Source organism: Bufo gargarizans, chromosome 2 (genome assembly GCF_014858855.1).
Source record: "Bufo gargarizans isolate SCDJY-AF-19 chromosome 2, ASM1485885v1, whole genome shotgun sequence".
Classification (NCBI taxonomy): Eukaryota; Metazoa; Chordata; class Amphibia; order Anura; family Bufonidae; genus Bufo; species Bufo gargarizans.
The window spans coordinates 431040166-431066895 of NC_058081.1; the positions used below are offsets into that span (position 1 = coordinate 431040166).

The following is a 26730-nucleotide window of genomic DNA, read 5'->3' on the forward strand; positions in this document are numbered from 1 at the left end:
TACGATGTATGGTGTTGTCCTTGGAAAGCTGCCAGGAGCCTGCATTGCTCAGCAGAGCTTCAGTGAGCACAGCAGCTGCCTGAAACAGCAGGGGTGAGGATAGGCCATCATTATAATTTCCCGAATAAACCCTTTAATATTGTAACTTGAGGGACCATTGTATTTTCTACTCTATTCAACTCTCCCCCTTTGCTTATTTATTTTTTTCATCACATTATTCATAGCTTCTTTCCATGGTTATGACCACCCTGCAATCCAGCAGCGGTGGTCGTGATTACACACAGTAGAAAAAAGTGCAGGCCTAAGCTCACTCCTGCTGATAGACCACCAGAGAGGCCAAACACTTTTTCCTATTGTGTGCAAAGATAGCCACGGCTGCTGGATTGCAGGGTGGCTGTTACCATGGAAACAAGCAGTGTATAATGTGATTGGAAAATGAATCAAGAAAGCAATATGGACAATCAACATACATTAATAAGTGCCTTGTATTAAATTTCTTTACATGATAAATGTTAATTGCTGCAGTGACACAACACCTTTAAGGGCACTGTGTGTGTGGCACCTTTTTTCAGGGAGCATAGTATATGACATGACTGTTTTCAGGGGCAAGGTACAGTGGGATGCGAAAGTTTGGGCAACCTTGTTAATCGTCATGATTTTCCTGTATAAATCGTTGGTTGTTACGATAAAAAACATTCTAGTTAAATATATCACATAGGAGACACACACAGTGATATTTGAGAAGTGAAATGAAGTTTATTGGATTTACAGAAAGTGTGCTATAATTGTTTAAACAAAATTAGGCAGGTGCATAAATTTGGGCACTGTTGTCATTTTATTGATTCCAAAACCTTTAGAACTAATTATTGGAACTCAAATTGGCTTGGTAAGCTCATTGACCCCTGACCTACATACACAGGTGAATCCAATTATGAGAAAGAGTATTTAAGGGGGTTAATTGTAAGTTTCCCTCCTCTTTTAATTTTCTCTGAAGAGTAGCAACATGGGGGTCTCAAAACAACTCTCAAATGACCTGAAGACAAAGATTGTTCACCATCATGGTTTAGGGGAAGGATACAGAAAGCTGTCTCAGAGATTTCAGCTGTCTGTTTCCACAATTAGGAACATATTGAGGAAATGGAAGACCACAGGCTCAGTTCAAGTTAAGGCTCAAAGTGGCAGACCAAGAAAAATCTCGGATAGACAGAAGCAACGAATGGTGAGGACAGTCAGAGTCAACCCACAGACCAGCACCAAAGACCTACAACATCATCTTGCTGCAGATGGAGTCACTGTGCATCTTTTAACCATTCGTCGCACTTTACACAAGGAGATGCTGTATGCAAGAGTGATGCAGAGGAAGCCTTTTCTCCGCCCACAGCCACAAAAAGTGCCGCTTGAGGTGGGCTAAAGCACATTTGGACAAGCCAGCTTCATTTTGGAATAAGGTGCTATGGACTGAGTAAACTAAAATTGAGTTATTTGGCCATAATAAGGGGCGTTATGCATGGAGGAATAAGAACACAGCATCCCAAGAAAAACACCTGCTACCTACAGTAAAATATGGTGGTGGTTCCATCATGCTGTGGGGCTGTGTGGCCAGTGCAGGGACTGGGAATCTTGTCAAAGTTGAGGGACGCATGGATTCCACTCAGTATCAGCAGATTCTGGAGACCAATGTCCAGGAATCAGTGACAAAGCTGAAGCTGCGCTGGGGCTGGATCTTTCAACAAGACAACGACCCTAAACAATGATCAAAATCCACTAAGGCATTTATGCAGATAAACAAGTACAACGTTCTGGAATGGCCATCTCAGTCCCCAGACCTAAATATAATTGAAAATCTGTGGTGTGACTTAAAGAGAGCTGTCCATGCTCGGAAGCCATCAAACCTGAATGAACTAAAGATGTTTTGTAAAGCGGAATGGTCCAAAATAACCAGAATCCAGACTCTCATTGGAACCTACAGGAAGAGTTTAGATGCTGTAATTTCTGCAAAAGGAGGATCTACTAAATATTGATTTCATTTCATTTTTTGTGGTGCCCAAATTTATGCACCTGTCTAATTGTGTTTAAACAATTATAGCACACTTTCTGTAAATCCAATAAACTTAATTTCACTTCTCAAATATCACTGTGAGTGTCTCCTATATGATATATGACGATTAACAAGGTTGCCCAAACTTTCGCATCCCACTGTATATATATATATATATATATATATATATATATATATAGAGCACAGGTCAGTTTCCTTTGCTGTATTCACATGGAGGGCACTGATATCCGCTGTTTCCAGGTGTCTCCAAACACATGGCACGATGTGATCCCCCTTCAGAGAAAGACGCGCCTGCTTGCTGGCACAAACCTTTTAAACTATAGAAGGCCCCTCCTCTGGGCTGGCATTAAATGACCCACAAAACCCTTTAGTGTTCATAGCTCCAGACCAGAATGTCGTAGGGAGGTGGTTCCGGGCCCAATTGATCCGCCTGGGTTCCGGCTACAACTAGAGACAAAACATGGTGCCGCTATGTGGTTTCTGTGGGGAGTTATGTATATCTCCCTTCCCTGGCATCCCACCATCAAACTAAGACCATGGGCATGTTCATCGTGGCCACCGGGACACAAATATGTATCCGGTTTGTGCTTGTGATGGCTGGGCAATTCATAATTCCTTACAAATCGCCAGTTCCATGCTGTCTGCTAGATTCAATTGAACTTGGGAATTGCTTAGACACCCTGCAGGGAGGTTTTCCTGCAGGATCCATCCTGTCTGAATGGAGGTGTGAAATGTAACCAAATGTGGCCTGCTAGGAAGTTTCTGCTATCTGGCTGCGGCTTTGAAGCAGGGCCCTCCTGTGGAGTTCACTACCTCTGCTATCTTTCAGCAAATGGTGGGTGTGAGGACATGGCTGACAGTAAATATTAATCCATATTCTTGACAGGTGTGTAGACTTTTTATATCCACTGTATCTATATACTGCACATATATATCTACATCTCTCTCTCTCTCTATATATATATACAGTACAGACCAAAAGTTTGGACACACCTTCTCATTCAAAGAGTTTTCTTTATTTTCATAACTATGGAAATTGTAGATTCACACTGAAAGCTTTAAAACTATGAATTAACACGTGTGGAATTATATACATAACAAAAAAGTGTGAAACAACTGAAAATATGTCATACTCTAGGTTCTTCAAAGTAGCCACCTTTTGCTTTGATTACTGCTTTGCACACTCTTGGCATTCTCTTGATGAGCTTTAAGAGGTAGTCACCTGAAATGGTTTTCACTTCACAGGTGTGCTCTGTCAGGTTTAATAAGTGGGATTTCTTGCCTTATAAATGGGGTTGGGACCATCAGTTGCGTTGTGGAGAAGTCAGGTGGATACACAGCTGATAGTCCTACTGAATAGACTGTTAGAATTTGTATTATGGCAAGAAAAAAGCAGCTAAGTAAAGAAAAACGAGTGGCCATCATTACTTTAAGAAGTAAATGTCAGTCAGTCCAAAAAATTGGGAAAACTTTGAAAGTGTCCCCAAGTGCAGTCACAAAAACCATCAAGCGCTACAAAGAAACTGTCTCACATGCGGACCGCCCCAGGAAAGGAAGACCAAGAGTCACCTCTGCTGCGGAGGATAAGTTCATCCGAGTCACCAGCCTCATCAGAATTCGCAGGTTAACAGCAGCTCAGATTAGAGACCAGGTCAATGCCACACAGCGTTCTAGCAGCAGACACATCTCTAGAACAACTGTTAAGAGGAGACTGTGTGAATCAAGCCTTCATGGTAGAATATCTGCTAGGAAACCACTGCTAAGGACAGGCAACAAGCAGAAGAGACTTATTTGGGCTAAAGAACACAAGGAATGGACATTAGACCAGTGAAAATCTGTGCTTTGGTCTGATGAGTCCAAATTTGAGATCTTTGGTTCCAACCTCTGTGTCTTTGTGCGACGCAGAAAAGGTGAACGGATGGACTCTACATGCCTGGTTCCCACCGTGAAGCACGGAGGAGGAGGTGTGATGGTGTGGGGGTGCTTTGCTGGTGACACTGTTGGGGGTTTATTCAAAATTGAAGGCATACTGAACCAGCATGGCTACCACAGCATCTTGCAGCGGCATGCTATTCCATCCGGTTTGCGTTTAGTTGGATCATCATTTATTTTTCAACAGGACAATGACCCCAAACACACCTGCAGGCTGTGTAAGGGCTATTTGACCATGAAGGAGATGGGGTGCTGCGCCAGATGACCTGGCCTCCACAGTCACCGGACCTGAACCCAATCGAGATGGTTTGGGGTGAGCTGGACCACAGAGTGAAGGCAAAAGGGCCAACAAATGCTAAGCATCTCTGGGAACTCCTTCAACACTGTTGGAAGACCATTTCAGGTGACTACCTCTTGAAGCTCATCAAGAAAATGCCAAGAGTGTGCAAAGCAGTAATCAAAGCAAAATGTGGCTACTTTGAAGAACCTAGAATATTACATATTTTCAGTTGTTTAACACTTTTTTGTTATGTACAGAATTCCACATGTGTTAATTCATAGTTTTGAAGCCTTCAGGGTGAATCTACAATTTTCATAGTCATGAAAATAAAGAAAAAAATCTTTGAATGAGAAGGTGTGTCCAAACTTTTGGTCTGTACTGTATATAGGAGGAAGGCTCCTGTCTAGAGCCGAAACGTCGCATCTCCCACTGGGGTAAATAAAGATTTTTTCATTTTTACTATTTGGAGTGCTGCCCATCTTTTTTATTTTGTATTTTTGTATTGGCCTTAATCCGTATTGGGCTGCTGCACCCACCAGCTTGTATCAGGGACGGTGCTGCCACTGTCTTTTCTAACTAATGTATATGTATGTCCTGATAAGTTTTACAAGTTTTTTTTTCATAACTCGGATAACCCCTTTAAGCTTAGTTCTAAATATGTTAATTCATACCCCAAACCGCATGACACATTCTTGTTCTGTATGAATAACAACTTAGATGTACACATAAAACATTGCTTTATTAACTGTATCTGCAATCACATTGAAGGAACGCAAAAAAAGAGTTCGTATGAGCAATGGGCTGTGGTCCCACGTGTCTTAAAGCAAAAGCTGAACTCTAAACAAGAAGAAAACAATGGCAGACAAAACTATTCCAAGCAACACAAACTGCATGCATATACAGTAACACTGAACAAGTTCCATATATTATATTGCTGTAAGGATTGCCTAACATGGAAAATGTACAAAAAGGAGAAATAGGTCTTTGCATTAATGAAAAATACATATTTTTGTCTACAAAGGAATTTCTAATACAAGAAAATAAATATTGCAACATAAGCCAAAAATAATTTATAATTGCTCTTTTCAATATATTTTAATATTTCTCTTTATATTAACAAATGGCACATCACTTTTATTTTTCTTATAAAACAAAAGACAGGAGTTTTGATCTCCTGCGACATTCATGTAGGTTTCTGCATCTGATGTGATACTGTTTACTTGTATAATGGAAAAAGTAGGCAGACGTTTCTTTAAAGCACAACTGGAAATTCCATGCTGTTATAGTGAGGACACAAAGGTGACTGCAGTTTGAATTGGCAAATCTTATCTTGTGTTAGAGAAGTAGAAATTTTGCAGGCATCACAGTGATAACAGGGCAGTATAAATCTTAGACCAACACCAATAAGCTGTTTGAAGAGGCCACAGCACAACAGTGAGCCTTGCAGATTCTTCACAGCATACCAAGCACAGCATCGTACGTATAGCGGCTGTGCTTGGTATTGTAGCTGCAGACCCATTTACTTGACTGAGACTGACCTGCTCCTATATTATGTGACCGATGACTGTGACCTCACCGGCCAAGGAATATGCAATGGTGCTTACTGGACCTCTGCGGCCTCTTCAAACTGCAGGCAATCAGACCCCCACTGATCATATATTAATGACCTATCCTGGGAATAGCCATCAATATTACACTCTAGAAGAAAACCCCTTTAATGTTTTTCAAAATAGTGAGAGGGGGACAGAGAAAGAGAGAAAGAGAGAGAGAGAGAAAGAGAGTGAGATTACAGTGGGTTAAAAAAGAAATCATACTCATCTCTACAGATCCCCCAAAATTGTCATTTCAATGCTGTTCTGGTCCCTGCTGCTCTCCACTTCCTAGTCCTACCTCACCATGCCGTAAATCCCAGTAGATGCCTGCTCTGCAAATCACTGGCCATAACTGTGACACATATCAGCTAATGATTACCTGAACAGGCATCTTCAAGTATGTTGAGCTGAGATCAGAAAGTGGACAGCGGCAGGGACCAGAGCAGTTCTAGAAGCACAGTGGTGAGAAATGGGTGATGGGTTGGCTTCATTTATTTTTATCCCACTGCGAGTCTTATATATAAAAATAAAAATACCAATGGACAACACCTTTAATTATTATAGATAGAGAGTTATAGAGAGTTATAGATTTTGTTTGCCAATGAATCTATTACAATCATATGAGAAAGAAAAGTTAAATGCATGACCTCATCAACTCATGTGCTGGAAGGTTCCTCAAATATATATTTGGCATATAGGAGGTTACAAACTATCCTCTCAGTCTTCACAAAATGAAACTACAACTTTCAATTATAAAACCATAGCGTACACAGAAGGATTTGACCCTTTTAAAGTTTGGGGTATATTTTGTAGTGGATTTGCCTGGTATTGTAGCTCACTACATCTCAGTCCCATTCAAAATGAACACTGTGTCCCCTTCAATCAGCTTATCAAAGTCTCAGAAAATCTTTTAAAACTGTAATTCTCTAATATTCATTATCACAACTGATCTCTTCATATACAGGGGCATTTGGAAACCAGTGCAGACAAAGGATGCAAACCAATTCCACACTATTGCCATGTTTATCCATCAGCAGAAGAGCTGACATTTTTTAAACAGGACTGCATCCTGCCAATGGCTAACTGCAGACAGGTTCATCATCTGATTAGGAATGATTCTACATACATTATATTAGGGAATCTCTCATTTACAGAGCCACATTTAAGTTTTTTCCATATTATGGTATATAAAAAAAACTTCTTTGAACACTCTAAAAAATGCAAGAACTGTAATTCTGATTTGGTCCTTACATACAGTGGTCACCCATGAGTTTGTCTCAGTAAAACCTTCACATCTGTGGAGGTGAACAGAAGAGGTCCCCTTTAGCGATGACACATGTTGAAAGCCAGTTGTTCTTTAAAGAAATTCTCAGACTGTCTGGTTCCTGTACTGTTCAGGCAAGTAACACTATAAGCACAAAGCAGTGGATTGTGGATATATTTAACCATAGTTTAACTGAAGCACAAGGAAGCAAGAACAATTAAATGCAGCATATTACTTATTGGTTTGGAATCTACACTAGTAACTGTATCTAAAGACTATAAAGCATGTAAAGCTCAACTAGTCCTACACTGTATTTAACATTGTATTAACACACATGCCCCAATGAAGACCGGAGCTTTATAGAACTTTCCCACCTCGGTGGATTCCTCGAGTTACTAACAGTCACTTGAATTTGGCTTGCTTTCAATGCTCATCCTGCATGTTTAGTTGACTTCTTACTTAACAATGTCAGTGTAAGGGGTATAACTGTTGTACTGATCTAAAGCATTGGTTTATATATCTGCAGATAAACAAGTGGGAATGACATTTTTGACAAGGGTGCAGATGTGACTCTTAAAAGCTGCTGGTATGGTTGTTATTGAACTGCATTCTAGGAAAAACTTCCATCACTGAAAATATAAAGCTGTGTTTTGAGAATATTCCAGCAGGAGGTGCAGTCATCACAGATGTCACGTCTCGGTTAGTGTAAACTCGAATCCTTGGGTTTTGTGAGCTCATGTGATCCAAGTTTTCAATAACTGCTCTTTGTGTTTATTTGCACATATTCGCTTAAGATTCATATTAGTATTATGTAATTCTTAGTCATGTACAAGCATTCTTTGGCATCTGTTGAGTGATTTATTTTGACATACGGTATATCTGATGCATCTTTTGCTTTCGTAGAAAGCTACAGGTTTGTGGGCTGCAGAAAAGCCCCTTGTTTTGACATTTTTGCAGTTTTATTTGACCTGTGGTTTTCCCTGAGCTCACCTTGGAGTCACACTAATTTAAATATTTCAAATCTTTTAGTGACCATTGAATGGTATAAAATGATACTTCCAAGTGCATGTCTGATTATCAATGACTGTCTGAAAAATAAAAGATTACTGTTTAAGGCTTAAGAGGGACTGAAATAGTCATGTGGCAGCTGATGTGTTAATAGCCCCCAATAGACAAGGATGCTGACAATTTTTGTCATTTTATAAAAAGGAACACAACAGACTGCTAAATATCTATACATACCGTAAACAGTAATAGATATTCCGGCTGCTCTCAATGCCTCATGGGTCTTCTGACAGCATAGAGTTCACCTATACTTGTTAGCAAAGGCAAAAAGGATATCATCCTTCCACTGAAGGACTTACCACCTTATCACACATTAAACAAATCACTAGTACTACGCGATAATAGGAGGGTCATTTTTACAACGTCACTGGATTGTAGAACACAGACTGACTACACAAAACCATGACTTGAATTTTTACAGCTCTCTAAAAAAATTGCAGTGCAAACGAGGTAAAGACCTGAGACATGTACATCTATACATTTGAAGCCAACATAGATACAATAAGAAACAATGATTGAAGCTGGTAGTTGGAGCTAGCCCTGTGAAATGATAAAGAACATTTCACAATCGTGACATGACCCTTATAGTAAATGCTCATTGTAAGAAGGGTTTTCAGAATTGGAAGCGCTTTATGACCTCTAAGTTTCTTGGTCTGTAAAGTTATCATGGTACATTAGTACACTGGGATCCTTTTTCTCAGTAAATACAGCTTCTCAGATAGTTATCATTAGGGAATATATACATTAAGGACTGTATATAGCCCCTTAACTGAAAAATAGGACTGTGCTGTATTTAGAGTGGAGGAGTTACTCTGTTCCTTGGAGTAAGTAGGAAGCGCCACTGAAGAGATCAGCATTATGAGAAAAAAAAGTCAAGAGGTTATGTACAGTGCATTACAAAGTCAGCATCAGGTCCTGCGCAGGGAGTTTAGGACAAAACGCCATCAGAATAGCTGCCTAAATGGTCATACTCAAATCTGTAAATAACTGCAAGACGTTTACATAATGATCCTCAAATTACTAGTGCATTGCCATAGTATTAAGAGTCATCATCTGCAAATAAAAAAGAAATATCATTTTTCACTTTTTGTCATCTGCTCCACTGACAATGTAGGTCATATGCTACTAGATATACGTCCATTGTCCTCTTATGATAGTCTGTGAGCATTCCAGACTTAAAATGCTAAGCTTATTTATTGTTTTTATGGAGCCCCCTGATCTAAATAGAAGTCTCAAAAACTGTACAGTAATCCATGTTATACAATTTCTACAGATTTTTCTCCCTTAGGGAGTGAAAAACAAAAACCAGAGAATGAAAGTATTCAAAGTATTTATGTGGACTGAACTCAACCAAACTAAAGGTTCTATGGTGCAGCTTTACATCATGAGAGAGACTGCTAAACAATATGAAGAATGTCAACAGTCACCCACTATTACAGATGAGTAATAATGAATTACATGTGAGAACCCTAATCCTTTACTTACCAGTATAGATGGCGCACGTGCTCCCTTATAAGAACTTAAAATGTCTTCTTACAAAACTAATGCCTATGTTTTCCCCTCTTGGCCAAACTACAGAGCTGAAGCCTAGTTTGTCCACCTGAGCAAGTAAATCCAACCAGCTGTTAAGAGGACTCAACTCCAATATCTTCCAATAGCTGTTTGCATATTCCACTACCAGACGCAGCAGATGTATTGATAAGGAGAGCCTGGACTGACTCATAGTGCCACACACTTCTGCTGCATATACATCTGTTCATGGCCAACAAAAAAGCCCTGGACGGAAGATAATGAGTTCAAGAGAAACTTTTACATTAGCAAAAGTTGCCTTCCTCTACATAGAATAAGTGCTTTCTTCAAATAAGCATTGTATTTGTGCTTTAAACTACTTTTAGCAGTCTGCTTATTTTACTTAACGCTTAGTATCATTAAGCGATGATGCAAGAAACTTTAACTCCTAACAAACTACTGTTGTCCTGTCAGAAATGTAATGCCCAAAACCACTACTGCTGTAGTCATATCAACTTTTAACAGCCTGCTGTGGAACAAGAAGAACATGTCCCTTGATGTACATGCTTGCATTTAGCTGGGAAAGGCATGTTAGCTACAAAGGGAAAGCTACAGTACAATAAACTATGTCTGTGAGGCTTATTATGTCTACAGGTAGAGAAAGACAACTGTGCTGGAAAGACGTGTTACATATATGCGTATATGTAAAACACATTATATATACATAAGACAGACACCTCTGCTGAAAGCAGGCAAACGTTGTAAATGGCAGTCATGTCACGGTTTAGGCATCATAAAACATTCCAGTTTCTTTTCAGCTGGAACATTAAGAGGCCAAAATGCTCATACGGACAATGTCATCACTTGAGGGGTCAAACTGTTTAAGCGGTGTTCTTCCTTGACTCAATTCTTCCTCAGAGTCGGTCATTTCCACATCTGAGTAGTAGCCATCAGTTTCAACGTCTAAATGTGAATTTCCTTTCGGCATTTCTTTAACTTGAAGTCCATTTGCCCTTTCAGAATTCTCACTGTGTGACTCCATACCGGCCTTTGGTAATCTAACTCTCACCACTGACTTTGCACAACCTAGTGAGTCAGGCACTTTGACAGAAGAATTAGACTCAGGTTGAACATGTTTCATTTTTATTTCTCCACCGTCTACTTTACTGAGATCTGAAAAGCCTTTTGAGTCCTTGGTCTTCAGCAGAGGTAAATGCGCAGAACCCTTCTTTAAGGTCTTTTTGTCAATGTGCCCTTTTTTCTCTACTTGTACCTTGGCAGATGCTTTACCAGTTCTGATGGTTTTGTGATTGTGGCTGGAAGGCATTTCTGCTTTACCTGTAAAGCACTTCAAGTCATTCCACAAAGCAAGTTGGTCATCTTGTGGAATGGTGCAATGACTGTTTCTTGTTTTTTTCTTTCCATTTGCTCTTATTTTGCCTTTCACCTTCTTCACAGCCTCCATCTTTTCGAAAGGAGACTTGAGTGAGTTATCCATCATGATGCTTAACAACGTCTCTTCATCCTGTAACAGTTCTTCGGAAAGAAGACCCGAGGCATTGTGCTCCTTGTGGCCATTGTTTAAGGACCACTGAGTCATTTTCATGTTCTCCGTGGTGATTTGAACAGGCTGAGCCAACCAGCTGCTAAAAAATGTTCCATCTATTGGGAATGATGATGTTAGATCTGCAAGAAGAAACCAAAAGACATCAAATTATTTCAACCATACATGAACTCTACAGTACTTTAATAAAGCACTATTCAAGGTCCATAGAACTCTAAATCACAATATCTGAAGCTCTCAAGAATTGGTTAGGACAAATTACCTGCCAAGGTTATGCTAAGATATTCAAAGGAAGAACTAACACAAGTGTGAACAGAGCCATACGCACTAGTGGCGTTCCCAGATGTTAAATACTTCCACTGTATATTAAATGAATCAGTGTGATTGTCCATGTTGCTTCCTTTACTAGTGGGATTTATTTTTCCATCGCATTATACACTGCTTGTGTCCAGGAGTTGTGGCCACTGCTCCAGTGCAGATATAAGGTGGCCGGGGAGGAGGTTGCTGCGCATGTGTGGCTGTGTGTGCATTAGTAAGAACCTTATATTAGCTTTTTCTACATCGTAAATGCCATTTTCTGAAGTGAGACAACCCCTTTAAGTCTTTTTTTCTACTACTCTGTGGGTCTTACACAAGGAAGAAACAATCTTTACACATTATTATTTCTGTTCTTCTCCTCAATACTGTATGAAACATTCAGGAAAAGTTCATTTCAAATATATTTTTCAATGTATTTAAAACTGTCATAAATACCCTGATTAATCTCCCCCAGTGAGCTCCGGAACTCATTGTAATAACGTTTTTCTATCTACTCTATCTGGCACCTTACATAATTAACCCTTTCAGGACCCTGCCATATTTCACCTTAAGAGAACAAATCTTCTTTATTTCATAGGTAGCGTATATATACAGTACAGACCAAAAGTTTGGACACACCTTCTCATTCAAAGAGTTTTCTTTATTTTCATGACTATGAAAATTGTAGATTCACACTGAAGGCATCAAAACTATGAATTAACACATGTGGAATTATATACATAATAAAAAAGTGTGAAACAACTGAAAATATGTCATATTCTAGGTTCTTCAAAGTAGCCACCTTTTGCTTTGATTACTGCTTTGCACACTCTTGGCATTCTCTTGATGAGCTTCAAGAGGTAGTCACCTGAAATGGTCTTCCAACAGTCTTGAAGAGATGCTTAGCAATTGTTTGCCCTTTTGCCTTCACTCTGCGGTCCAGCTCACCCCAAACCATCTCGATTGGGTTCAGGTCCAGTGACTGTGGAGGCCAGGTCATCTGGTGCAGCACCCCATCACTCTCCTTCATGGTCAAATAGGCCTTACACAGCCTGGAGGTGTGTTTGGGGTCATTGTCCTGTTGAAAAATAAATGATGGTCCAACTAAACGCAAACCGGATGGAATAGCATGCCGCCGCAAGATGCTGTGGTAGCCATGCTGGTTCAGTATGCCTTCAATTTTGAATAAATCCCCAACAGTGTCACCAGCAAAGCACCCCCACACCATCACACCTCCTCCTCCATGCTTTACGGTGGGAACCAGGCATGTAGAGTCCATCCGTTCACCTTTTCTGCGTCGCACAAAGACATGGTGGTTGGAACCAAAGATCTCAAATTTGGACTCATCAGACCAAAGCACAGATTTCCACTGGTCTAATGTCCATTCCTTGTGTTCTTTAGCCCAAACAAGTCTCTTCTGCTTGTTGCCTGTCCTTAGCAGTGGTTTCCTATCAGATATTCTACCATGAAGGCCTGATTCACACAGTCTCCTCTTAACAGTTATTCTAGAGATGTGTCTGCTGCTAGAACTCTGTGTGGCATTGACCTGGTCTCTAATCTGAGCTGCTGTTAACCTGCGATGAACTTATCCTCCGCAGCAGAGGTGACTCTTGGTCTTCCTTTCCTGGAGCGGTCTGCATGTGAGCCAGTTTCTTTGTAGCACTTGATAGTTTTTGAGACTGCACTTGGGGACACTTTCAAAGTTTTCCCAATTTTTCGGACTGACTGACCTTCATTTCTTAAAGTAATGATGGACACTCGTTTTTCTTTACTTAGCTGCTTTCTTCTTGCCATAATACAAATTCTAACAGTCTATTCAGTAGGACTATCAGCTGTGTATCCACCTGACTTCTCCACAACGCAACTGATGGTCCCAACCCCATTTATAAGGCAAGAAATCCCACTTATTAAACCTGACAGGGCACACCTGTCAAGTGAAAACCATTTCAGGTGACTACCTCTTGAAGCTCATCAAGAGTGTGCAAAGCAGTAATCAAAGCAAAGGTGGCTACTTTGAAGAACCTAGAATATGACATATTTTCACACTTTGTTGTTATGTATATAATTCCACATGTGTTAATTCATAGTTTTGATGCCTTCAGTGTGAATCTACAATTTTCATAGTTATGAAAATAAAGAAAACTCTTTGAATGAGAAAGTGTGTCCAAACTTTTGGTCTGTACTATACAAAACAATGTGGTTTGGGGCTCAAAAAGTCCTCTTCATCATATTATTAGGTAATAATGTAAACAGAGAGTGGACAGATATATACAGGTCCTTCTCAAAAAATTAGCATATTGTGATAAAGTTCATTATTTTCTGTAATGTACTGATAAACATTAGACTTTCATATATTTTAGATTCCTTACACACCAACTGAAGTAGTTCAAGCCTTTTATTGTTTTAATATTGATGGATTTGGCATACAGCTCATGAAAACCCAAAATTCCTATCTCAAAAAATTAGCATGAAAAGGTTCTCTAAACGAGCTATTAACCTAATCATCTGAATCAACTAATTAACTCTAAACACCTGCAAAAGATTCCTGAGGCTTTTAAAAACTCCCAGCCTGGTTCATTACTCAAAACCGCAATCATGGGTAAGACTGCCGACCCGAGTGCTGTCCAGAAGGCCATCATTGACACCCTCAAGCAAGAGGGTAAGACACAGAAAGAAATTTCTGAACGAATAGGCTGTTCCCAGAGTGCTGTATCAAGGCACCTCAGTGGGAAGTCTGTGGGAAGGAAAAAGCGTGGCAGAAAACGCTGCACAACGAGAAGAGGTGACCGGACCCTGAGGAAGATTGTGGAGAAGGACCGATTCCAGACCTTGGGGGACCTGCGGAAGCAGTGGACTGAGTCTGGAGTAGAAACATCCAGAGCCACCGTGTACAGACGTGTGCAGGAAATGGGCTACAGGTGCCGCATTCCCCAGGTCAAGCCACTTTTGAACCAGAAACAGTGGCAGAAGCGCCTGACCTGGGCTACAGAGAAGCAGCACTGGACTGTTGCATGTCATTCGGAAATCAAGGTGCCAGAGTGTGGAGGAAGACTGGGGAGAGGGAAATGCCAAAATGCCTGAAGTCCAGTGTCAAGTACCCACAGTCAGTGATGGTCTGGGGTGCCATGTCAGCTGCTGGTGTTGGTCCACTGTGTTTTATCAAGGGCAGGGTCAATGCAGCTAGCTATCAGGGGATTTTGGAGCACTTCATGCTTCCATCTGCTGAAAAGCTTTATGGAGATGAAGATTTCATTTTTCAGCACGACCTGGCACCTGCTCACAGTGCCAACACCACTGGTAAATGGTTTACTGACCATGGTATTACTGTGCTCAATTGGCCTGCCAACTCTCCTGACCTGAACCCCATAGAGAATCTGTGGGATATTGGGAAGAGAAAGTTGAGAGACGCAAGACCCAACACTCTGGAGTAGCTTAAGGCCGCTATCGAAGCATCCTGGGCCTCCATAACACCTCAGCAGTGCCACAGGCTGATGGCCTCCATGCCACGCCGCAGTGAAGCATCCTGGGCCTCCATAACACCTCAGCAGCGCCACAGGCTGATGCCTCCATGCCACGCCGCATTGCAGCATCCTGGGCCTCCATAACACCTCAGCAGTGCCACAGGCTGATTGCCTCCATGCCACGCCACATTGAAGCAGTCATTTCTGCAAAAGGATTCCCGACCAAGTATTGAGTGCATAACTGAACATAATTATTTGAAGGTTGACTTTTTTTGTATTAAAAACACTTTTCTTTTATTGGTCGGATGAAATATGCTAATTTTTTGAGATAGGAAATTTGGGTTTTCATGAGCTGTATGCCAAAATCATCAATATTAAAACAATAAAAGGCTTGAACTACTTCAGTTGTGTGTAATGAATCTAAAATATATGAAAGTCTAATGTTTATCAGTACATTACAGAAAATAATGAACTTTATCACAATATGCTAATTTTTTTAGAAGGACCTGTATATACATAAACAAACCGCCAAAAACAGAGTACCTGTGGGTCGCCCCCAAATGGTGTGATAATAAATACATATTATAAAAACTTTATTAAAAGTTTTTACAAGTCTTGTGATCACATGATCAGTGACCATGGAAATGGGGATGCTTAGGCATAGAGTACATCTCACCTGCAAAGAGGGGCAATGTACTAGCGTAAATGCTAAGGAGGTGTTATGTGATCGCAATTCTTGCAATCGCATGATCAGTGGCCATGGAGATGGGAACGCTTTAGCATAGAATACATTACACTTACAAAGAAGTGTGATGTACTAGTGTGGCCGCTGAGGGGGACATATAAGTGGTAGGGTTAAAAGGTGAATAGTGAGAATGGCATGCATATGTAAAGACGATTATTACATTTGGAATGTGGTAAGAAAATATCCGAATGCCATATCGAATTATCCAAATATAGATCACATGCCGCCTTCACTAAATTCGACCGTATGATTAAGTCTAGAATCTTATCGGTCGAAAAAATAAACATTAAATAAGAAAAGTTTTAAGCTTACTAGAGACAGGCAAGATTTTGCCACTAACAATATCAAGTTCTGGCTGAAACCGGACAGCTTAAGGCTGACAATAGGGAACCAGGAACACCACCACTGAGGCAACCAATATAGGGAACCACAGTACAGCCAGTCCAGTCACACATCAAAATGGCACTAGCACAGCCCCAAATCATTCACAACCTCTCAATAGGCACTATCAAAAATACTGTAAGTACAGTTTCCAAAAGATTCACCAAAGACATTGATCTGCAACAGCCATTTTCCCATACTACCAACAGTGTTTGTTACATACCCATTACTAGACCTGTCTGTAACATCAATGTTCACAATAAGGACACCTCCATCGGCCAGAGTCCCCTATACTTAAATTTCAGACCCCAACACTTACTCCAGGTGAATTATTGGTACCCTCCGTTAACAATACAATACTAACCCTGGCCTCCCCACAGCCTCAATTTTTTCAAATGAAATATTATATGAATGTGGCCCACTCAACTTACCCCCCACCCAATTCTCCATATATCCTCCTTCCAACTCTTCATTTGAATCCAGCTCCCCTACACCCACTGTTTCTTCCGATTTGGAGGCTGATTCACTCCTTACCATTCACGTGTGTCCATCCCCGGCTTTAATTTCTGATCAGGTCTCTCTGGAGGCTGCCCATACTTCACAAGACATTGCACTCCCAATTTAATCTGAAACAAACAACCCAATTCCATACACTAATTACTGCACTGGTGTGTCAGTTGAGGATTCTTCCATAGCAGGTCCCTAAACATCCATCTTATCTTTTTTAGCCCTACCCCCATTGATTCATCCAACAGCTGCTTAGCCAATCTTAAAAAGTCCCAAATCCACCACGATAACGATTTTTTCACCCGCTAGGCCACAAACCACCAAAACCAAAAAAATCAAGAAGAGGCTGCAGAGCAGGTAAACGCAAAAAGAAGGATTCCTACCTCCCAAAATTAATAACAAAAAATCAAGATACTCTATCATACTCCTCTGGTATCTTCAACTTGTCTACCTACTCTCTTACAGCAGCTGAGACCTCTTTGCTATCCAAGGGACTTTCATGTTGTCCTACTAGTAAAATCAAGAAATTTGATCTTTTTCTTGATTTGAATCATTATATTAAAAAATTAACCTTGAAAAGACATTTCAAAATCCAGGATAATTCCACCAGTAGGTCTATACCAGAGAAAAAGACTACACCCCCTAATGAGGACCAGATTGAAGCTATACCCTCAGGTTTAAAACCACCACCTGCCTTCTATCCTATTCACCATAAGGGAAACTTCCTAGATACTTTCTATTCTGTGGTCTAAAACAAATTTAGGCAAATTAATCAAGAACCCAGTACGAGACATAACATTAAACCATCAGAAAAGGCAGCCCTGAAGAAATTACAATCCAGTACCGATATAGTAATCATAAATGCCAATAAAGGCAGGGGCATCGTTATTCAAAACCGAGAAGACTACGTCATGGAAGCTCTGAATATTCTATCTGATAGAAAATACTATCTAAACCCTTGACTGTGACCCATTGACAAAAGATAGAGAAGAGTTCCAAGTACTAATCAAGTCAGCTGACTCTTGTCTAAGTAAGAAAGAAAAAGAATATATCCTGGTGAAGGAGTGTAATGACCGGCGTCACACACAGGGAGGAACACAGGGAAAGCCCTGCCCAAGGGAGAGAAAAGGTGGTGACCCCTAACTCTCCTTGCGGCTGGCACCTGACTGCCCTGACGTCCCTAGACGGGTTCCTCACCCGTGCGGCGATCACGTGCCTAAACCCTGGCTTTCCCTGAAATGAACCCTAGATAATGAACGGGCCGGTGGGATCGCTAGTCCTCACCACTGCACTAAGAGGGAAACACCAGGGAGAGGACAGACAAACACAGACAAACATAAACACCCAGGTGGACGACAACAACTGTCCACAAAGGTCCAACAGGGATCCGGAGGGTAGCGTTCTAAAGCAACAATCAGAACGCAGCAACACAGCTCCAGTGGGTCAGAATAGATGTCCAGGCAGGAAGCTCTATATCTGGCAACCAGAGAAGTGTGAGAGGGGAATATAAGGAGGATGGGAGTGCTGGACAAGGAACAGCTGAGAGAAGGAGCTACGGATCCCTGAGTGAGCCAAAAGGATTTGCAAAGCAAACCCAGAAAGCTACAATAAGGAAACATCCCTACCTTACATAGAGTGTGCAGCCAACCGCTGCGACCTCCTGACCCCGGGTACAACGGAGTCAGGCTTGGCTCTTGACACCCTCGTGACAAGGAGTCAACGTTAGCAACTTTCTACAATCTTACCAAGATCCACAAAGACATCAGAAACCCTCTCAGTAGGACCATAATTTCAGGGGTCTCTTCCCTCACCTGAAACTTATCGCACTACATTGACATCTATTTACAGAAACCTGTCTTCAATCTCAAATCTTACTTAAGGGACTCAACATCCCTCATTACCTTACTTAAAGATATAGAATGGAAAAATAGTTATCATTGGGTGACACTGGATGTTTTGGCCCTTTATACAAACATTTTCCATGATCTAGGTATGAAATGCCCATCCGGCTTTCTGGAAAAGGATCAAGAAATGCCTGCCCAACAAAAGGCCTTTATCATGAAGGTTATAGAGTTCATTCTTACGCATAATGTATTTATGCTTCAGAAAGGAATCTATAAACAGATACGAGGGACCGCAATGGGGACGTTTTGCTAACCTGTTTATGGGGGCTTTTGAGGAGGAGTTTATGTATCAAACAAACTTCTGGTCCAATAATAACATTATCTGCTTCCGAAGATATATTGATGAACTAATTTTTATTTGGAATGGAGACCAATCTTCTATAGACAAATTTATTTCACATCTCAATACTAATGATTGGGGGATCTCCTTTACCGGAACATACAATAACACTAAAATCGAGTTTCTAGATCTAGACATTTTTATTCAGGATAACACGCACTTTAAAAAAAAGGTTGACAGTAATTGTTACTTGGATGTTAATAGCACACATTATAGAAAATGGAAATCGAACATTCCTTTTAGCCAATTTAAACGACTGAGACGAAACTGTACTTTGGAAGATTATTTTACCCAACAATGCGATATTCTCGCTTCTAGGTTCAGCCAAAAGGGTTATCCTGTTAATATAATTTTTGGTGCAAGACCTAAAGCTGCTAAACTTACCCCAAAAAAAAAATGCCTTGTTCCAGTACGTAAACAAGAAAGGGGCACCAATAGTGATAAATATAGTTGTAATTTTATCACTACCTAGAATCTAAATCATCTCTCAAAGCCATTTTGGAAAAACATTGGTATATCCTGAAAAGAGACCCCATCCTCAGCCAGACTATCCCTGAGTTTCCTAAATTGACATATAGAAGAACACGCACCTAAAAAAACCTTCTTGCACCCAGCAAACTAAACCCAGTTGAACACCATACCGATAAGGGCTCTTTCACACTTGCGTTCTTGTCTTCCGGCATAGAGTTCCGTCGTCGGGACTCTATGCCGAAAGAATCCTGATCAGGATTATCCTAATGCATTCTGAATGAAGTGAAATCCGTTCAGGATGCATCAGGATGTCTTCAGTTCCGGAACGGAACGTTTTTTGGCCGGAGAAAATACAGCAGCATGCTGCGCTTTTTGCTCCGGCCAAAAATCCTGAACACTTGCTGCAAGGCCGGATCCGGAATTAATGCCCATTGAAAGGCATTGATCCGGATCCGGCCTTAAGCTAAATGTCGTTTCGGCGCATTGCCGGATATGACGTTTAGCTTTTTCTCAATGGTTACCATGGCTGCCGGGACGCTAAAGTCCTGGCAGCCATGGTAAAGTGTAGCGGGGAGCAGCATACTTACCGTCCGTGCGGCTCCCGGGGCACTCCAGAGTGACGTCAGGGCGCCCCAGGCGCATGGATGACGTGATCGCAGGCGCATGGATGACGTCATTCTGGAGCGCCCCGGGAGCCGCACGGACTGTAAGTATCCCGCTCCCCCGCTCCTACTATGGCAACCAGGACTTTAATAGCGTCCTGGCTGCCATAGTAACACTGAAAGCATTTTGAAGACGGATCCGTCTTCAAATGCTTTCAGTACACTTGCGTTTTTCCGGATCCGGCGTGTACCTCCGGCAAGTGGAGTACACGCCGGATCCGGACAACGCAAGTGTGAAAGAGGCCTAACCATGGTACCACTGCCCCTAAATGCAGCTTAAGATGTGGTCACAAAAGATGTTTATGCTGTTCAAATATATGCCAAAAATCTACCTTTCAAAGTCGAGTGAATGGAGAGTCCTTTTTCATCTTGAGTAATCTAAACTGTGACTCCAATCATGTTACATACCTCTTGGAATGTCTGTGCCATCTACAATATGTCAGCTGCCTGATTCAAACATTGCAGAGCAGGTTTAATAAGCACCGATCAAATATAGTCACGCGGCAGAACATCATGAGGGGAGTCCAGTTGGTTTCAATGTGACACCAATTGAACAAATCGCGGTCCATCTACATAAGGATACCCAGTACATTAGACGCAGAGAGACGTACTGGATTTTTAAACTTAATAGTTTTAAATATTAGTTTAAACCCTTACGGTCTCAACAAAGCTTTTGAGATAAACCTATAAAGGTGAACATATATGGGTGCAAACAGACGTACACACTGTTAGACATGGTAGGACTGTGCTCCCTTTCCGTATTGGTGTATCTCGCATTCTCTTTAGTTAGATAATAATTTGCAGTAGACGTTCCTGCACTATTATTCCCCCCCTCTCTTTTTACAGTTCTTTTATGATATACATAATTTTTATATAGTTTACGACAATTACCTAAGCTTCATGTACACACACACTTGTATTTTATATACTTTATGTATATGTTTTTAGAAAAAATCTTTAATACATATGTATAGGATTTCTTCTCTCTCTCTCGCTATATATATATATATATATATATATATATATATATATATATATATGTGTGTATCTATACATTGGGTAATTCCCCCCAGAATAAGAGTGTTGAATAACTATGTGTAATTTATATTAGCAATACCTTTTTACATATTTTATATTCATTAATTTATATGTACTATCCATGAGTAACAACTCCTGTTCATCTACGATATATATAGCTTATGAACATGCATTTACATATGCATGCCATTCTTAGTATTCACCTTTTAACCCTACCACTTATATGTCCCCCTCAGCAGCCACGCTAGTACATCGCACTTCTTTGTAAGTGTAATGTATTCTATGCTAAAGCGTTCCCATCCCCATGGCCACTGATCATGCGATTGTAAGACTTGCGATCACATGACACCTCCTTAGCAGTTACGCGAGTGCATCGCACCTCTTTGCAGGTGCGACGTACTCTATGCATAAGCGTCCCCATTTCCATGGTCACTGATCATGTGATCGCAAGACTTGCGATCACATGACATCCCTATCTTCCTGGAGCGCTGCGGCAGACCAGTACAGGTCTCGTAGTGCTGAAGCCCAGCTGGGCGCATGCGCCAGCGCTCCGACAGCAGGTCATTTTACTGTGGGCCCGCCCCTACTTACAAGGCGATCATGTGACCAGGGAGAGGCGGTCATATGACCCTTTCTCTCAGGCCAGCCAGTTCATCATTCCCAATATACTTTCTAATAGTTGGAAGAATCGTTTTCCATAATCAACTGGTGGACAGACTTTCCACCTTATAATGAGCTCAGGTTGATATTTTAATAAAGTTTTTATAATATGTATTTATTATCACACCTGGGGTTGGCCCCTCCCATTTGGGGGCGGCCCACAGGTACTCTGTTTTTGGCATTTTTATATATATATATATATATATATATATATATATATATATATCTGTCCACTATCTGTTTATTTTATTACCTAATAACCTGATGAAGGGGACTTTTTGAGCCCAGAAACGCGTTGTTTTATGTATATACGCTACCTATGAAATAAAGAAGATTTGATCTCTAAAGACCTTCTCCACCAGTGATTTTACGCCTGACCAGAATTTCCTCTCCTACAAGTATCGTTTGGGGGATTGGGCATCCGATCCCAAAGAAACTCCTTCTGCGGCTGCAGTCCTGGAAAAAGGGTCTATAATTCCTACAAGTCTACAATAGTGTTTTGCCTATTAGTAGCACAACCCTAGAAGGTGCGCACCTTCCAATCAATTTATATTTGTATTGGACGTACTATCCTATTGTGCGCCCCCTACCCCTCCTTTTTGTCTTCAATCCCCTCGTTATCCAGTGGATTCTAGGTAAGCCCATGTTTTGAAGATATTTCACCTTATGGAACGCTTTTACTTTTCCAAGCCATTCTGAGATTGTTTTCTCGTGACACATTGTACTTTATTTTTATTTATTCTTAAAAATCCCAAATTTACAAAAAAAAATGAAAAATGTGTTATTACTTTACATTTCCCATATGTCTACTTTATGTTTGGATCATTTTGTAATGCCATTTTATTTTTTGGGGACGTTTAGAAGCAAATATTGAAATTTTTCAGAAAAGTTCCAAAATACACTTTTGGGAAGGACCAGTTCAGTTATGAAATCGCTGTAGGGCTTACATAATAGAAACCACCCATAAATGGCCCCATTTTAGAAACTATACCGATCAAGGTATTCAAAACTGATTTTTACAAACTTTGTTAACCCTTTAGGCATTCCACAAGAAATAAACAGTACCTTTCATCTGTTTTACTTATTGGAGCTAAATACCTGTACTTGTGGGGTACCCCCCACTTTTTCTGCCTGTCTGTGACGCTCTCCGATATGATTGGATCGCGACATAGCCAGGGAGAAAGAGACGCAAATTGAAAAACCCTGGCGTCTCCTCCTCCCTGTACCAATGCTAGGTATTAGCATACTGAGAGCGAAAACTTCAGAAGGGTGCAGCGGGGATATAAAAAAGGGGGGCAGCAAGTACAGGTATTTAGCTCCTATAAGTAAAACAGATGAGAGGTCCTCTTTAAAGGAAAATGTAGATGACATTTCAGAATCTCACTTTTTTGGCAGATTTTCCATTTTAATCAATTTTTTTCCGCTAACAAAGCAAGCTTTAACAGCCAAACAAAACTCCATATTTTATATTACCCTGATTCAGTATTTTATAGAAACATCCCATTTGTCATTGTAAACCACTCTATTGACACATGACAGGGCACAGAAGAAAAGGGAGCCCCATATGGTTTTTGGAGGGCAGATTTAAAGGGAACCTATCACCAGGATTTTGTGTATAGAGCTGAGGACATGGGTTGCTAGATGGCCGCTAGCACATCTGTAATACCCAGTCCGCAATCATGTTTTAGTGTCTCCATATTTTGAGATAGCTTTCTTTATTTTTTGGGCGATTGTCTTAGGTAGAATCTCATTTTTTTTCAGGATGAGATGACTGTTTGATTGGTACTATTTTGAAGTGCATATGACTTTGTGATCGCTTGGTAATATACTTTTTTATGTAAAGTGACAAAAAATGGCTTTTTTGACACTGTTTTTATTTTTTTACGGTGTTCATCTGAGGGGTTAGGTCATGTGATATTTTAATAGACCTGGTTGTTATGGACACGGCGATACCTATAGGTCTTTTTTTTTTTTTTTTTACAATTTAATGTGTGTTATTTTGGGAACTTTTTTTTTTTTTTACTTGAAATAATAAAAATAATAAAAAATATTAAAAACACTTTTTTTTTTACCTGTTTTTATTTTTGTCCCACTCTGGGACTTCAACTTCTGGGGTCTAATGCCCTTTGCAATGCATTAGATGATAAGATGACAGTTTGATTGGTACTATTTTCAGTGGCATACGCCTTTTTGATCGCTTTGTGTTGCACTTTTTGTGATTTAAGGTGACAAAAAAATGGCTGTTTAAGCACAGGTTTTTTTTTTTTTTCCCTACGACGTTCAGGTGAGGGGGTGGATCATGTGATATTTTTATAGAGCCTGTCATTACGGATGTGGCAATACCCAATGTCTGTTTTTCTTTTTCTTTACAATTTTATGTGTTATTTTGGGAAAGGAGCTTTTTTTTTTTACTTGAAACGTAATATTTTTTTTATTATGAAAAACACTTTTTTTCAAATTTTAATTTTTGTGTCCCACTAGGACTTTAACTTCTTGGGTCTGATGTCCGCTGCAATGCATTACAAGGGACTGGATCTCACAGGCATTCCATAGAAGACATCGGACTGCCTTCTCTGCCATCGGGTTCCCATCACTGCAGCATGGGGACCTAATGGGGAAGCAGAGGGAACCCATACCCTCCGCAAACCCACTGCATGCCTCGTCAGCTCTGACTGCGGCATACAAAGAGTAATACGCTGGCAGCTTAGATTTCAGCTGTGTGCCGGCGTATGCAGCAGGGGCCCGGCTGTCAGTAACTGTCAGGTGTGTGCCGCTGATCGGGCTGGCTCAGCTCCTGCCCTACATTAGACTGCCCTACAAGTACAGCGCGGGTCCTCTATGGGTTAAAGCAAAAATGAAAAATACTGAGGGACAGTTATCAAATGTTTTAAATCATTATTGTGTGGTGTTAAAAACTTGAAAAATTTGGAGCAAGCCATATTTGTCACTTTTCACTTTTGTCACCATTAGTGCACTTGGCTTAGCGGGAAGGGGTATGACCTCCTATAGTAGACAAATTACTATCATTTACACCAAAAACTGAAGTGAATGACAGCTGAGATCTAAGCCAGCTCAAAACGGTTGCAGAATTTCTGGCAAACAAACTGTCTCAAATGTATTAAAATGTGGTGCATTCTGTGCAGACTTTATAAGGTCAGTCTGTCCCGCTGTCTATTTACACATCATATACAGCAGTTAAACATGAACATTACATGTAGTGTCAGCTTACCCGGGTGCTCCAAAACGGATTTCTTTCCTCTTCTTTCCCTTTTTTCAACACAACTTGTTTTTTTTCCTTTCGTCTTCTTTCTGGATTCTGTCAGAATAAACAGTTCAGTTTAGTCAAATACAAAAAAAAAGTCCTTAACTCAAATTATACATTTCCTATCCCGAATTCCAGGAGAGAATTTTTGGACCCCGACAATGGTGGAGTTTCCTGGAAAAGAGGACCATTTTGGTGGAAATGTGGTCACACTGTCAGATCAGGCAGCTCTTTGTTTTGCAAAATTAAGAACTCTATTTTTATTCAGATTTTCCAGAATTCAAGAGGAGAGCTGCATTCATAGAACTGTTTTGAATACCTTACATTTAGTCCAATCCAACTGTCTATATAGCTAATTAGAATGAAAATCAATACAAAAGTTTCCTTGGTCTGAGAAAGATGTGTTGTAACATGCAGCAAAACTACTAATGTACTATGGCCCCCAAGTGATATGAATAAGCCTTCCTTTTAGTGTGACATCTTAAATGAAAAAAGTACTGAATGTTTCTTATACATTAACATGAAAAGAATAAGAATTCTCTATATGCAGCAATCTTGGTCTGTAGAGAACTGATGAGTTAGGCCTCATTCACAAATAGCCACGTGCATGGAGCCTATTCACGGGTACTCAGTTTATGTCCATAAAGAACTGTATTACGGGCAGCACGGTGGCTCAGTGGTTAGCACTGGTGCCTTGCAGCGCTGGGGTACTAGGTTATAGTACTTGCGTAACCCTGAGCCTTATTGCGGTATTATAGACCTCAAATCTTATATATATATATATATACAGTACAGACCAAAAGTTTGGACACACCTTCTCATTCAAAGAGTTTTCTTTATGTTCATGACTGGAAACTGTAGATTCACACTGAAGTCATCAAAACTATGAATTAACACATGTGGAATTATATACATAACAAAAAAGTGTGAAACAACTGAAAATATGTCATTCTAGTTTCTTCAAAGTAGCCACCTTTTGCTTTGATTACTGCTTTGCACACTCTTGGCATTCTCTTGATGAGCTTCAAGAGGTAGTCACCTGAAATGGTCTTCCAACAGTCTTGAAGGAATTCCCAGAGATGCTTAGCATTTGTTGGCCCTTTTGCTTTCACTCTGCGGTCCAGCTAACCCCAAAACATCTTGATTGGGTTCAGGTCCGGTGACTGTGGAGGCCAGGTCATCTGGTGCAGCACCCCATCACTCTCCTTCATGGTCAAATAGCCCTTACACAGCCTGGAGGTGTGTTTGGGGGTCATTGTCCTGTTGAAAAATAAATGATGGTCCAACTAAACGGATGGAATAGCATGCCGCTGCAAGATGCTGTGGTAGTCATGCTGGTTCAGTATGCCTTCAATTTTGAATAAATCCCCAGCAGTGTCACCAGCAAAGCACCCCCACACCATCACACCTCCTCCTCCATACTTCACGGTGGGAACCAGGCATGTAGAGACCATCAGTTCACCTTTTCTGCGTCGCACAAAGACACGGTGGTTGGAACCAAAGATCTCAAATTTGGACTCATCAGACCAAAGCACAGATTTCCACTGGTCTAATGTCCATTCCTTGTGTTCTTTAGCCCAAACAAGTCTCTTCTGCTTGTTGCCTGTCCTTAGCACTGGTTTCCTAGCAGATATTCTACAATGAAGGCCTGATTCACACAGTCTCCTCTTAACAGTTGTTCTAGAGATGTGTCTGCTGCTAGAACTCTGTGTGGCATTGACCTGGTCTCTAATCTGA

At 40.6% G+C, this 26730-nt stretch overlaps 1 protein-coding gene across 4 annotated transcripts in view; it reads right to left on the reverse strand.

Moving 5' to 3' along the window:
• Nucleotides 1-4989: 4989 nt before the first annotated feature.
• Nucleotides 4990-26730, reverse strand: part of JADE2 (jade family PHD finger 2) — a 350683-nt gene continuing 328942 nt past the window's right edge. For all 4 annotated transcript variants that reach the window (XM_044280921.1, XM_044280922.1, XM_044280920.1 and 1 more), the window contains 2 exons: nt 24961-25047; nt 4990-11387 (listed from right to left, as the gene is read on the reverse strand). In XM_044280921.1, coding sequence (XP_044136856.1) covers nt 10528-11387; nt 24961-25047 — 947 coding nt within the window. In that variant the 3' untranslated portion in view covers nt 4990-10527. The remainder of the gene's footprint in view (nt 11388-24960; nt 25048-26730) is intronic.